Genomic DNA, 12,025 nt, shown 5'->3' on the forward strand with positions numbered 1-12,025 from the left:
TTTGCTAAAATCGCGGCTAACGCGAGGACTCCACCTAGCCAGATAGGGGCTTGACTTTTGGCTGCTAAGACCACCCGCCTGCCTAAAATCTACCTGGAGCGACTCCTACCAGGTGGGACCAGGTGGCTTTTTTGACCACCCACCTGGCCAATTTGACCTGGTCAAAAAAGGTTACCAAACAAGCCCTTAATCTCAGCGAAAATAATCCATAATAGACTTTGGATTCTGTATTGAAGTGGAAACGAGACCTAGGAGTTGAGATGCTTCTTACATGCACACTGGGCGTCATTTAGAAGTTCTGGAAAAACCAAAGATCCTAGGAGATTATTCCCTTGCGGCATGCCATATTCTCACCGAATAGCCTTACCTCCCAACCAAAAGCCAGTCCAGGACATGTTCCAGTCATTCCCCATCCTACGCCAAATACTGCTACACCGAGCACGAACTTCCAATCTGTCGAACGGAGTCTGGGTGTCTCAGTTACCTAATACTGTCTCAGTTGCCTGTACCCCTCTCCCCCCATATATATAGCCTCTATTTCTTCATAGATCAATCTTTACACGAGTCCTCATTTTCAGATCTCATTTTCAGGTTGACACAATCCGTATCTTTGATCGTCTTCGTTGGCAATTCGAAACGGGTATTGAGAGAAGGCGGGTTACTGAAACCTCGTAGTCGTATTTCGATCAAATTCGGTGCCACGCCGAAAAGAATCACCAAGCCAGACAGGAACTGAGCAGCGGTTCTTGCGGAGAGTCTGGTTGTGTTTCTCGGCGCTCAATGTAATGTTGGCGATTAGTCGAGGAATGGCTTGGACCGCGATGATCGTGGCTGCTACGAGGACCAGGAGTGAAGTGACGGTCGAAGTGGATGGATATGTTGGAGCGTAGCATGGAACTTCTCGAGGACAGACGTCGTTTGGGAGGATGAACGAGGTGACGGGTTATCATTGCCACCGGCAAGAAAGTCGTCACTGCAATGGAAGAACGACCACTGAGCCGTGAGGGTCTGCAGAGCATGTGTCCATAGGTACAGCCGTTCGATATCTTGACCCATCGTTAGCACCTCTTAGGAACAAAGGAAAGGACTCATTCTCACCTTTGCTCCTATTCCGGTGAGTGCGCCTACTCCGACTATTACAATAACGGACGGTAGTGCAGAAGGGAGTGGAGGCTCTGGTAGAAAGATCTTCAGCGGCAAGAAACTCGTAGCCATGCCAGCAAAGAAGGGCACAGCTGATTAGGCTTTGACTACAGACTTAGAAGAAAACGTACCATTCAAAGGACCAAGACCATCACCCGTTTCGTCTTTACACATCTCCGCTGGTCCGGCCAACCCATCTGGAGGAACCAAGCTGTGCAACCTTTAAACCAGGACGCCAACTATTGAACTTGGGTAGCGAATCTGGCTTTGTTCCTAAGACCATCCGATCCTACCTCTCTTCGGAAACCCACCTTCCGGCCTTTGAGTTTTGTTACGAACATGGAAGAAATGTGTACCATCCGAAGAAGTAGTTGGGCCAAGTTCTAGGGCGGGCTGTAGATTGGACACGGTGCTCTCTGTCTTGCTGAAAAATCTCTTGAATACTTGATAGAATCTTTAGAACTACCGAGTGTGTCTCAGGATTGTCGAAGTGACGGTGGTGGTTGTACTCTAGTTTATGCTTGCCCACTCCAATGTCTTGAGCTCATTTAATCAGTAGCTGCTTGTCAGCTTCGCACCAACCAAACGACAATGGAGCGCGACTCGACTCCAAAGTCCCTGTAGGAATCCACCCTATCGATGACATCCAGGCATATACTGACAAGGCCAGCCAACCCCGCGATTCCACTAGCTACTCTCGAAAAGGCTGTGGAGGGCAAGCGCGGCTGATGCCTAGGAGCTTCGTAGAGAGCCTCTAGCAGAGCTTCGGGGTCGCAGCTCGGCGTGGTCACGGAAATACTCGGCGTGGTCAGAACTTTGAGTTTAACTTTCTGACCATGCGCAGCTTCTAGCAGAGCTTCTGGTAGAGCCTTTGGTAGAGCCTCTGACTCAGTTTTGGCGCGTGCTGTATTTAATTGAGAGTCTACTAATCTATAATAATTCTAGCTTGAAGCTAGACTCTATAATTAATTTCTCTAGCTACCAAAGCTCTACACGGAGCTCTAGCGGAGCTTTACACGGAGCTTTTTATCTACTATAATGTCTACATAAATCGGTTTAACCCAATTTTTACCGGGTCGGGTCACATTTTTAATGGGTTGAGTCTGACCAGGTCAGGACCATCAACGGGTTTAGACTCACCCGCCAAGAACCTCGGTGGGTATTACCTCACTCATTGTGACGTCTAGTTCCTATATATATTAGCGTTAGGCTATATAAAACCATTAAGCCTCAATCGGCAGGAGATTGATGTCGAAATAAACGAAACTTTGAGGTGGATTTTGTATTAACCGCCTTTTGAAACCTAACCTAACCGTTGACATTACTGCCTGACGACAGAAGATGTTGCAGAGGAACGATGGCTCGGTTTGATAAGCCCTAATACTTGAGGTAATCCTTGCTGCCTTTGCACAATGGCCCATAATTTAAGGAGATTTGGGTAAAATGTTTTCGGCATAGGTCGACGAAGGAGATGAGCCTTACCATGGCATGTCAAGCGTGCTCCTACTAGCAAATACGTTCAAATGTCGGAAGAATTATCATGCCTCGTGATCTGCGTGCTACCAAATCCCCTAATAGGGTATAGCTTCCCCATATCAACATGCAGGCAACCACAGCCCGCAAGGTACTTAAACTTCCTCAACCTCAGTGTCACACCTCTCCCCTGCTAGACATCCCACAAATTTTCTTCCTTACACTGCTTGGAACCCCTAGCTCTTTCCATCATGGAACTCAGCAAAGCTTCTGAGCCCCACAAAGCTTTTAAGTCGCCCGACACTCTAAGCAAACCACCTCTCCCGACTTCTTGTCCAACTGTAAGAGCTTTAACTTGCCTGTGCACTAAAAGGGACACTGTCTAACCGTCTAACAGTGCAAAGATATCCATATCATTGGATATAAGCGAGTTCCCCTCAGTCAAGACGATGATGTTCCAACACTTGCCCGAAATACTCTAAACACCGCCATCGACGCTGCGGTGTTAGACCAAACTGGAGAGCCCGCGGCATTCGGGAACCCATTGGGTCTACAGCTTCTTAAGGAAAGAGATAGCTTGGGTTCAAGACTAGATCGGATGGAGGCACAGCTTGTTGCACAAAATGAAGAGATTGCGGCAAACAAGAAAGAGATAGGGGCACACAAGGAAAAGTTCGCAGAACTGGAGGAAGGGATTGTTGCACTGGAGGAAGAAGTTGCGCGTCTCAAGTTAGAGAATATCGTACTTCAGGAGGGGGCGGGTCAGTCTGAGAGGCGCATTCAATTTCTCTGCGCGAACAGCAAGGAATATATCCAGTCGCGCCACGAGTTCCTCGACAGGTATAAAGAAAGAATGGGCGGTCTCAATTAGAGTAGGAAGGCGTGCTGCTGTCACTAACACTGGCCTCTTGTTGACCTGGAGCATGTCTGCCCGGTGGCTTGACTGTATCAAGACTAGATTTGAATCCTTCGTAGACTTCAATCCTGTTGCCTACCTTGCTGCCTACCTACCCAGTGTATATATAGAAGCCCTAGAGCCACCGTTAATGGACAGACATCTCAACCAGGATCTCCCCTTTGAGAGGTATCTAGGGGTCTTTGCACTAAAATGAATACTTCGCTTAGACTACAGATCTTCTGAAGTTGGATACAGTAAAGACGCTTCATTAAAGAAACAGGGGTTTATAAAGCTCATTCTTGCAATCACAAGGATTTGATATACAGCAGTATTTTCTCAATAGGTAATTATCCGAATTAGCGCTTCAGGATTCCAATCAGTCGGGAAGCTCTGCTTCGTTCCAGTCTTGCCTAGGCGGGGCGAGGAAAGTGACAGCAATAGCCTGCATAATTTGCACACACACCAGAGGACGGTCGACTGATATCGAAATTTGCTACTAGTAACGTGGTGATTTAAGATTGCAGGCAGTGCGACTCTCGAGCGGACGCCGGCCGCAACTTCATCCGGTGGTTAACAGACACATCTAGGTGATACGGCGATATTGTGATACGCAGAAGTGAGCCGGATAGCCATCAAACGGTTCCATGCCTAACCGTATTAACCTCAGATATCATTATCCAACCCTTCTACAGTCTTAGTCTTCCGCCCGACCGCCATAGACGCCGCCATCCAAGATCCATTGCTCATTGTCGCCATTGTCATCCTGCACTCTTCGCCACGTCTGCTTCTTCTCCCTCTCAGCCCCCTTCCCTTTCGGATCAATCTTTGCAACAGGCCTGATCAAGGACCCTAGTAAGGGATTCCGACTAAACGCACCACCTCCAGTCTTTGAAGCCTCCGCGTCTTGCGGCTGGCTGCCAAAGTTCTCATCCTCACTCTCAGGCGTTTTCGGTCTTTCAGCCGCCGCCATACGCCTCACGACCTTGCCTCCTACAAGGTCAATCGACGCAACAACTTTTCTCTTCTCATACTCCGGCCGCGCATTCCATTCTTGCTCTCGTAGCACCTTCTGTTGCCGCTTTAACTGCAACGCGCGCTCCTGAGGACTCGCCCACATGCTCTGTCCTGCTGTTGGGGTCTCAAAATCCGCAGCTTCGTCGTGAACTCGAGTTCTACGCGCATTCTGTGCTTGAAACGTCAGAAGCTTGTCGCGATGCTGTTTCGCAGCCACTAGTTTCTCGGTCTCAGAGTCCGATGTTGGAGCAGAGGAGAGGGGAGTAGATTGCGAAGTAAAAGGCCGCGGAGCCTTAGAAATCTCCGCCCGCTTCTGGCTGGCGTTGTTTACGGCCATCTTCTCTTTCCCGCGCTCTTCGCGTAGAATGCGGACCATTGACTGTATCTCGCCTGCACTTAGTAGCGGGCGAGAGCAAAACGTGCAAGGCCCCAGACCTTCCTTAACGCAGATAATTTTGCCGCAGTTGAGGCAATTGGGTGCAGCCTCAAGGAGTGGGTGACGGGTGGCCATGCAGTTGCAACGACGCTTGGAATTATCTTGTGAAGAAGAGAGGCTCGGGTTTGTCTGGATCTCCAGGGCGCGGATGGCAGAATCCAAATCATTGATTATAGAGGATGCCCCGTGCATGGAGGTTCCGCCCGATATATTAATTTTAGCCTTGGCTTTTAGGGCCGGTGATGCAGTCCTAGATGCATTTCGAGAGGGTATAGCATCAGATATTAGCAGGCCCGCAGCAGACGGTGGCGGTTTTGGACTAGGTATAGGGCTACTTGAAGTGGAGCTTGGTTGCTCTAATGGAACTTGTAACGCATCCGGCTTTTCGTGCAATGCTAATGCATTTGCCTTATGAGACTTTGAGCTCCCCGCGACGTAGTCTTCCTCATCCTTCTTGACATATCCACCTGAAGTATCACCATAATTATCGGGCCGGCGAGGTTCCGGAAGTTTACCTAGCCCACCGACTCTCTTCTTGCGCTGTTTCGGTTTAGGAACCCCGGACAAGTTATTTGAAGGCTCACTCTGCTCGCTCGGCATAGATTGCTTGGGTGGCGCACCCTTGAGACGGTCATTGAAAGATGTGATGAACTCTAGAGCTTGGGGCTCGTCTCCGAGAAGGTTTTGGAGTTCTTCTGCAGCTATGTGCCTAGGCAAACTAGCTGTGTGCGCGACTAACTGCTTAGCTGAATCCTCGTCAATGCCTAGAAGGCGGGATAGCTGGGGCACCGCCCAGCTTGCCAAATCCATGATACCCACTAGGGCACGAATGGATGTTATAGAGGGCTTGTTACGGGCAAATTTAAGCTTTCTGACTATTAGCCCCAGTTGAAGCAAAGGTATTGAAGAGAAAACAACGAAGGCGGATGGCGGGCTTGATGTCGAGGGGAGCTTCTATTCTGCAGAAAGCATCACTTACTACGGTATCAGGCATAAGTTTCGTTAGTATGCGTGGAGCTTGGCAAAAGGATTCCTTTTTTCTTATTGGCTACTTTAAAAGATTATCGCGCATCGTTGGTCAGGTGGCCTGTCTTATCCTTGTCGATGGTGTACAAACGAAACTTAATTATGCCTGATACCGTAGTAATAGGTAGTGCCCGCGTCTACCCGATGTCGCCAAGAAATTGGTTTTCCGAGAGATCTCCAATACTCTTAGCCTATACGTCTCTTTTGTCATAAAGACGCAACACAACATGGCTACAGACGTTGCCCTCGAGACCACCATAGTAAGACCAGTTACTCTATTCCGTCTCTATCTCACTCACAACTCTGCAGGGTACGATAACCGTCGAACTCTACAACAACCACGCGCCGAAAACCTGCGAGAACTTCACAACACTTGCCCAACGCGGCTACTACAACGGCATAATCTTCCATCGCATAATTCCAAACTTCATGGTTCAAACGGGCGATCCGACTGGCACCGGCCGTGGCGGCTCCTCTATTTACGGTGACAAATTCGAAGACGAGATTCACCCAGAATTGAAACATACCGGAGCCGGCATCCTAAGCATGGCAAATAGTGGACCAAACACGAACGGGAGCCAATTCTTCATTACGCTGGCGCCCACACCGTGGCTGGATGGGAAGCACACTATTTTTGGGAGGGTGAAGGGGGGTATTAGGGTGCTGCAGCGGATGGGGTTAGTAAAGACTGGAGCGGAGGATAGGCCGACAGAGGAGGTGAAGATTGTAAAAGCTAGGATTGTAGAACAAGAAGAGCAAATATGATTGTGTACGGATGGCATGACCAGTGGCTAGAACCCCATGCCGATATCTAAGAAGAGGTTGCACCGCCAATTAGCAGCTTTTTGGACTGGAAGCTGTGGACGGAGCTTGGCGATCTATCAGATTCAGATAGATAAATGAGCACCGAGTCAGCATGAAAGATCGACGGCCAGAATAGCCATGAAGATTAGGAGGTTCAAGGAACAGTGTTTCTGAAGAGAGTAGTGCACATGAATGTCCTTGAATTACTCGAGGTGATATTATCATTATCTCTTAACGTGAGTTTACCAAAAATTTGATCATACAATTTGAAAATCGCTGAAGCAGAAAAAAGTATCATCCAAAAATCTCCACCCCTTCATATTACAATGGTCCATTTGGATGTATCAAGACCTTGGTATATCCGTCTATCCTCTTGTCAAACTTCTCGTATGCTCCCGGCGCATTGTCAATGTTAATCTCATGAGAAACAACAAATGATGGCTTAACCCTCCCTGAAATGATCAAGCCTCTCAAATAGCGGTTTTAGGATTTGACATTGCACTAGCCCGCACTCAGGGAGAGGCCCTTTTGAAAGATTTCAGCAATAACCCTAACCTCGAAGAATATGCAACACACCTTCTCGAACAACTTCCCAAAAGATATCAGTATCTGGCCTTCTTTACTCTGCGCGTCTGGGGCGCCGGGGTCCGCCGGCACATAACCCTGGAATTCCCAGCCCCCCAGTCAGACACGTTATCTTAATTGATCAAGTACAACATTCGGCTTCTCTTTACTTCCCGAAGAATCTACGGCTTGATAACCCACCGCATCGACCGCCCGATCAATCGTCCCGTCATTCATCTTGATGATTTGATCCACAGAATCACTCTTCGTAAAATCCACCGGCATACACCTAATTTCCTTCGCTTCCTTCAACCGCTCCGGCACCTTGTTCACGACAAATATTCTGTTCGCATCGCGGATGACAGCACTATACGCCGCCATCAACCCAACGGGCCTCGCTCCAAACACTGCCACGCTCTCTCCGGGCCCGAACCCAGCCAGCACCAGCCCATGCCAACCTGTTGGGAAAATATTCGCCAGTAGCGCAAAATACGCCTCGTGCTCCTTTTCCCTCCGGTAGCTTCAGCGCATTGAATGCCACATACGGGACACGCAAATACTGCTCCCGCCCACCCTGATACGGGCCCGTGGCCACACAACCGTACGCACCGCCTGCGAAGCCCGGGTTCACTCCCGTGCAGAAGGCCGTGCGGCCCTCCTCACAGTTACGGCAGCGTCCATCGGCAACATTGAATGGAAGCACAATGCGGTCGCCTTTTTGAGGAGGGTTACTCCTGGTCCAGTTTCAATCACAACACCTGCTTCAGCGGCGGTGCGGTCCTGGTACATATGGAGGTCGGAGCCGCAGATTGCTGTGGTGGTTAGCATTGGTCAGCGTCTAGATGTTTACGAGAATTGGCGAAGGGAAGAGAAAGAGACTACCGGCTGTTGTGACTTTGATGATTGCATCATTCGGATGCTGGATCGTCGGCGCTTCAATCTCCTTCACAGAGACCCTGATAGGACCTTCGTAATGTACAGCTTTCGTCTTGCTTGGACTTATTTTCGCATTCGAATTACCTGTATCTCCTGATGTCCCGTTAACATTAGGTTCGAGGGGAGGTAGAACATTGGCGTCTCCCAATCACACTTTTAACTGAAATCCAGTTATTGCTATTTCCTTTCACTTTTTTTCTCTTATGCGTTAACTGCTACCCGGAGACTGCGGTATGATGTAGGGGAGTCTGAGGCTGGTTGAATATTTTTGGATGGAATATGACAGCGGCATACTCTGGGGTAGCGTCAGGAGGCTGTAGATCATTGTGGAGTGCAGCTTTCGGCAGGGGGGATGGCAAGGATATTGATTTGCCATATTTGATGCAGGCTCCATAACATCCCTGGCGGTCATCGGCGTCCGTCGAAGGCCTTAGCCAAACATAGACAGACTCCGTTGGATTATCCGGAGACTCTTCCGTTTCTATGATATTTCTTGGGAAGCCCACAATCAGGTATTCGAGACGCCGTGACAGCTACCGAACAGCTACCGAACAGTTACGGAACAGTATTCGAATAGCTATCATCAAACCACCGGAAGACCTGTGACGCAATGCGTCTGACATTATCCTTCTCGACTCTTGTCTGTAAAGTCTATCAGAAAATACACATTTTATGAAGGAGAGTTAGCTCTACCACGATACCAATGTGAGAACATTGTTCAATGGAGCCAAAATCTAAGCACGTACAGTCTGTTGAACACTACCTAAAAACCTCGTTCTAAATAATTTCTCCTCTAGGGCCTTAAGCATAATTCCTCAAGCATCTAAATAAGGAGAGTCTATATAGAAGACAAAAGAGTGCTGCATCTCCGTCCTGTGCCATACAATCTCCTTTTCTCCCGCATCACTTCCACCTCTTCAATTAGCCCATAATCATTCGTCTTATTCGCTCACTCCCCCTACAGAACAGCTTCAATTTTCACTTGATTCCAATCCTTCTCCTCCATCTCTTTCTCCGCCATCTGTCTTCCTATCCCTGCATCCAAAACTCTCGCCAACGGCCTATAATTCTCCTCCTCAATCTTTGCCAAAACACTCTCCCCGCCAACCTTCTCCCCCATCCCAAACAGCTCCTGAAAACACATAATCAACGGCCGCCACTTCCCCGGATCCACCCGGTTCGCAAACCCCTCACATGTGTCTTCAACACCCTCACATCCAACGCCACGACCCCCAACCCGGCCTCCGCCCCCGGCATAAACTCATACACGCCCACAAGCTCGCACTCCATCTGCGCTGCACACTCCCCCACCCTCGACGGCGCAACGACCTCACTCGCAACAGCCGTCAGACCAGCCCGGGCAAACTTATCCGCCACATACTCGTACCCGTTCGCGCGCTTGAAGCCGCCGTACATGCCACGCTGTGCGGCCATCGCCTCGCGGTTGCCCGTCGTGCGTGCGAGGCGATTCACGGCCGGCGCGAGGTCTGCGGAGGGCAGATTCAGCACGCATTCGCGCGTGCGGGTGAGATTGATGACGGTTTGGGAGACCCTGCCGAGGCCGAGCATGCAGCGGTTGCCGAGCCACCACGCGGACGACATAGGGGCGATGTTGGTTGTGCCGTCGGGATTCGTGGTTGATATGAGGACAACGGGAGTGCCCCAGTAGAATATGGCCGGGGAGATGGTTGTGTGGGTGTTGGCGGCCATTGTGGTAGGAGTCGTTGGTTTCGAGGACGATAATAATAACGAGAATGGTGAAGCGTTAGAGGCAATGTATAGAGATTGATAATATGCAATGGGAGTCCTTAGATGCTGAGGACCTGAATCCGCGAGTGCTGAGGCTCCATTTATACCCAAGCTGCCATGTATTTGCGCTGCCAGCTCGAAATCGTATCTTAAAGCTTGTACCTCTCTTACCACCAAGCTCACCCAGGCTATACCACAAGTGAGAGATCCAAGACTACCAAATGCTCTGAAAGTGCCCAATCGCGGCGCTCCAACGCTACCCACAGCCCTCTCGATGTCTTCAGAAGAGTCATACTTCTATCCCGTCAACCGGAATTTGAGGCTATATATTGTCCTGGTCTTTTTGGTGCCAATTAGTGGTCAACATATCCATTCCCATCAACTTCCGCATCATCTCCGGATCTCCTTTTATAATCTTTAACTCCTCGGAAGTATCAAAGCCACAATGAATCCGCGATTACTCAGGCATGCCCAACAGTTAAGACATGAGGAATGCACTTCCCAGGCTGACATGATGGCAGTGGAACGTTTTGGTAGGCTGAAACAAAACGCTAAGCGCTGATTGGTCATATCCAAAGCAACACCTGATCCCGCCTCCCTGACCACTTTTATGCTCCACGAAGAGTAATTACTCCCAGAAAATACAGCCATTAATGGCGCTAAAAGTGGGTTTGTGTTGCTGCCGACTGTGCTGTACACCAATCATCCGCCAATTCACCGGAGGCATCCGCGAAGCCCACCGAGAATCACAGAAGTAAGAACCCGGTAGGAACATCCATTGAAGAGTCATTTTATTGAAACCAATATCTGTTTGATGCGCCTCTCCGAATTCCCAGATTTATTACCAATCACTATATCTTCTCGCAGCATTTTCGCATATATTACCACGATCGCCGCCAGTGGTATAGGAAGGACAAATAAAAGGAAAGAGAAAGCCAAAGGCCACCCATCGCTAAACAGTTCATCTACCGTTAATTCACAACTGAGTTACAGAGGAGGGAAGAATCACCGCTTCTTCTCCCATCTCATATGCGAACCTATACAACCTCTAGTTAGAATTTGATGGCATTTATATGCGTAGTGCTCACCTAGCAAATGCAATGCTCATCTTTGCCAGCCCATGTTCAATATTCAATCGAACCAAATAGTGACATTCCCGGCAGCCTTGGAGCCGACGCAATGCGGTGTTCCATCTGGAGAGTAATGACAAGTACCGTACCAGAGCTTCCACAGACTGCAACCAGCCCCCAATATTGGTCGTTATCACAGAGTAAGATTTGAGAATTTCCAATGTCGCAAGAATAAGTTCCTGGGATACAGCCAGCGGCAGCATCGCGTTTGTCTAGAGATGTAGCAGTGACACCCCTGGCGGCGTTGTTGTTGATACAGAACGGCATTTCACCAGCAGAGTACATACAATGATGACCATATCCACGGAATCCAGCCGTTTCCCACGAGCTGTTATCATCGCAGGTCAAGATCTGAGAATCGTTGCTCTAGCAATGCTGGGTTGCAGGGACACAATCGTCGGCAGTAGCACGTTTATCAAGAGACTTGGCAACTGACGTACTAGCGACACCGCCTGAAGCGACTTTATTGCTAGTGCACCAAGCCCACCCAGAGCCGACAGGCGGTTGAAACTTGGAGACTACTCAGCGTATCGCACACTAGGACCAAGTTCTTGTAGTCGCAAAAGTTCCGGGAATGCATCTATCATTAGAAGTGGGCTCTCTGCCGCGTTGACCAAGATATTTGGCAGCTGGTGTGCTGACCGCATTGCATGCCATGGCTTTTAGGGGCTGGCAGAAAACTTGTTCGTTGTTATCGATGCAATAACCTGGATTGCAAGTGGCTGAAAGTTGATAATTACCCTGGCCGTCACATGTCAGGATTGACTGAGAGTTTGGAGAGCAGAAGAACGTTCCGGAGATGCAACCTTCGTCGGAAGACGACCCTTTTCCACGTTCATCAAGAGACCTGAT

The 12,025-nt window shown here is 49.3% G+C and overlaps 6 protein-coding genes across 6 annotated transcripts; 2 read left to right on the top strand and 4 right to left on the bottom strand.

Moving 5' to 3' along the window:
• Window positions 1-379: 379 nt before the first annotated feature.
• Window positions 380-1,741, bottom strand: K441DRAFT_734280 (uncharacterized protein). The gene is made up of 4 exons (XM_067654272.1): window positions 1,275-1,741; window positions 1,099-1,175; window positions 600-1,046; window positions 380-453 (listed from the first exon to the last, which is right to left on the bottom strand). The coding sequence occupies exons 1-3, from the start codon at window positions 1,315-1,317 to the stop codon at window positions 714-716; spliced, it is 453 nt and encodes a 150-aa protein (XP_067499541.1). The 5' UTR covers window positions 1,318-1,741; the 3' UTR covers window positions 380-453; window positions 600-713.
• A 1,035-nt stretch (window positions 1,742-2,776) lies between these two features.
• K441DRAFT_699489 (uncharacterized protein) lies at window positions 2,777-3,784 on the top strand. The gene is made up of 2 exons (XM_067653164.1): window positions 2,777-2,957; window positions 3,014-3,784. Exons 1-2 carry the CDS (start codon window positions 2,868-2,870, stop codon window positions 3,485-3,487), a joined length of 564 nt encoding a protein of 187 aa, XP_067499542.1. The 5' UTR covers window positions 2,777-2,867; the 3' UTR covers window positions 3,488-3,784.
• Window positions 3,785-3,847: 63 nt separating this feature from the next.
• K441DRAFT_266269 (zf-C2HC5-domain-containing protein) lies at window positions 3,848-5,981 on the bottom strand. Its single transcript, XM_067640848.1, has 2 exons — window positions 5,944-5,981; window positions 3,848-5,831 (listed from the first exon to the last, which is right to left on the bottom strand). Exons 1-2 carry the CDS (start codon window positions 5,956-5,958, stop codon window positions 4,209-4,211), a joined length of 1,638 nt encoding a protein of 545 aa, XP_067499543.1. The 5' UTR covers window positions 5,959-5,981; the 3' UTR covers window positions 3,848-4,208.
• Window positions 5,982-6,217: 236 nt separating this feature from the next.
• K441DRAFT_581597 (peptidyl-prolyl cis-trans isomerase-like 1) lies at window positions 6,218-6,755 on the top strand (the record flags this gene model as incomplete). The annotated part of the gene is made up of 2 exons (XM_067644420.1): window positions 6,218-6,250; window positions 6,300-6,755. 2 exons carry the CDS (start codon window positions 6,218-6,220, stop codon window positions 6,753-6,755), a joined length of 489 nt encoding a protein of 162 aa, XP_067499544.1.
• A 360-nt stretch (window positions 6,756-7,115) lies between these two features.
• On the bottom strand, window positions 7,116-8,429 carry K441DRAFT_689736 (GroES-like protein; the record flags this gene model as incomplete). Its single annotated transcript, XM_067652328.1, has 8 exons — window positions 7,116-7,261; window positions 7,307-7,319; window positions 7,371-7,457; window positions 7,509-7,869; window positions 7,904-8,072; window positions 8,117-8,170; window positions 8,241-8,350; window positions 8,404-8,429. 8 exons carry the CDS (start codon window positions 8,427-8,429, stop codon window positions 7,116-7,118), a joined length of 966 nt encoding a protein of 321 aa, XP_067499545.1.
• A 666-nt stretch (window positions 8,430-9,095) lies between these two features.
• K441DRAFT_708012 (uncharacterized protein) lies at window positions 9,096-10,091 on the bottom strand (the record flags this gene model as incomplete). The annotated part of the gene is made up of 3 exons (XM_067653756.1): window positions 9,522-10,091; window positions 9,353-9,483; window positions 9,096-9,117 (listed from the first exon to the last, which is right to left on the bottom strand). Exons 1-3 carry the CDS (start codon window positions 10,002-10,004, stop codon window positions 9,096-9,098), a joined length of 636 nt encoding a protein of 211 aa, XP_067499546.1. The 5' UTR covers window positions 10,005-10,091.
• Window positions 10,092-12,025: the final 1,934 nt, after the last annotated feature.

Source organism: Cenococcum geophilum (assembly GCF_001692895.1).
Source record: "Cenococcum geophilum 1.58 unplaced genomic scaffold K441scaffold_51, whole genome shotgun sequence".
Classification (NCBI taxonomy): Eukaryota; Fungi; Ascomycota; class Dothideomycetes; order Gloniales; family Gloniaceae; genus Cenococcum; species Cenococcum geophilum.

Coding starts and splice junctions, on each gene's coding strand:
- K441DRAFT_734280 (XM_067654272.1), bottom strand. CDS start 1,317: ATGTGTAAAGACGAAACGGGTGATGGTCTTGGTCCTTTGAATG. Junction 1,176..1,274: donor TGGTCTTGGTCCTTTGAATG/GTACGTTTTCTT, acceptor TCTTTCTACCAG/AGCCTCCACTCCCTTCTGCA. Junction 1,047..1,098: donor TCACCGGAATAGGAGCAAAG/GTGAGAATGAGT, acceptor CGATGGGTCAAG/ATATCGAACGGCTGTACCTA.
- K441DRAFT_699489 (XM_067653164.1), top strand. CDS start 2,868: ATGGAACTCAGCAAAGCTTCTGAGCCCCACAAAGCTTTTAAGTCGCCC. Junction 2,958..3,013: donor TCCCGACTTCTTGTCCAACT/GTAAGAGCTTTA, acceptor ACCGTCTAACAG/TGCAAAGATATCCATATCAT.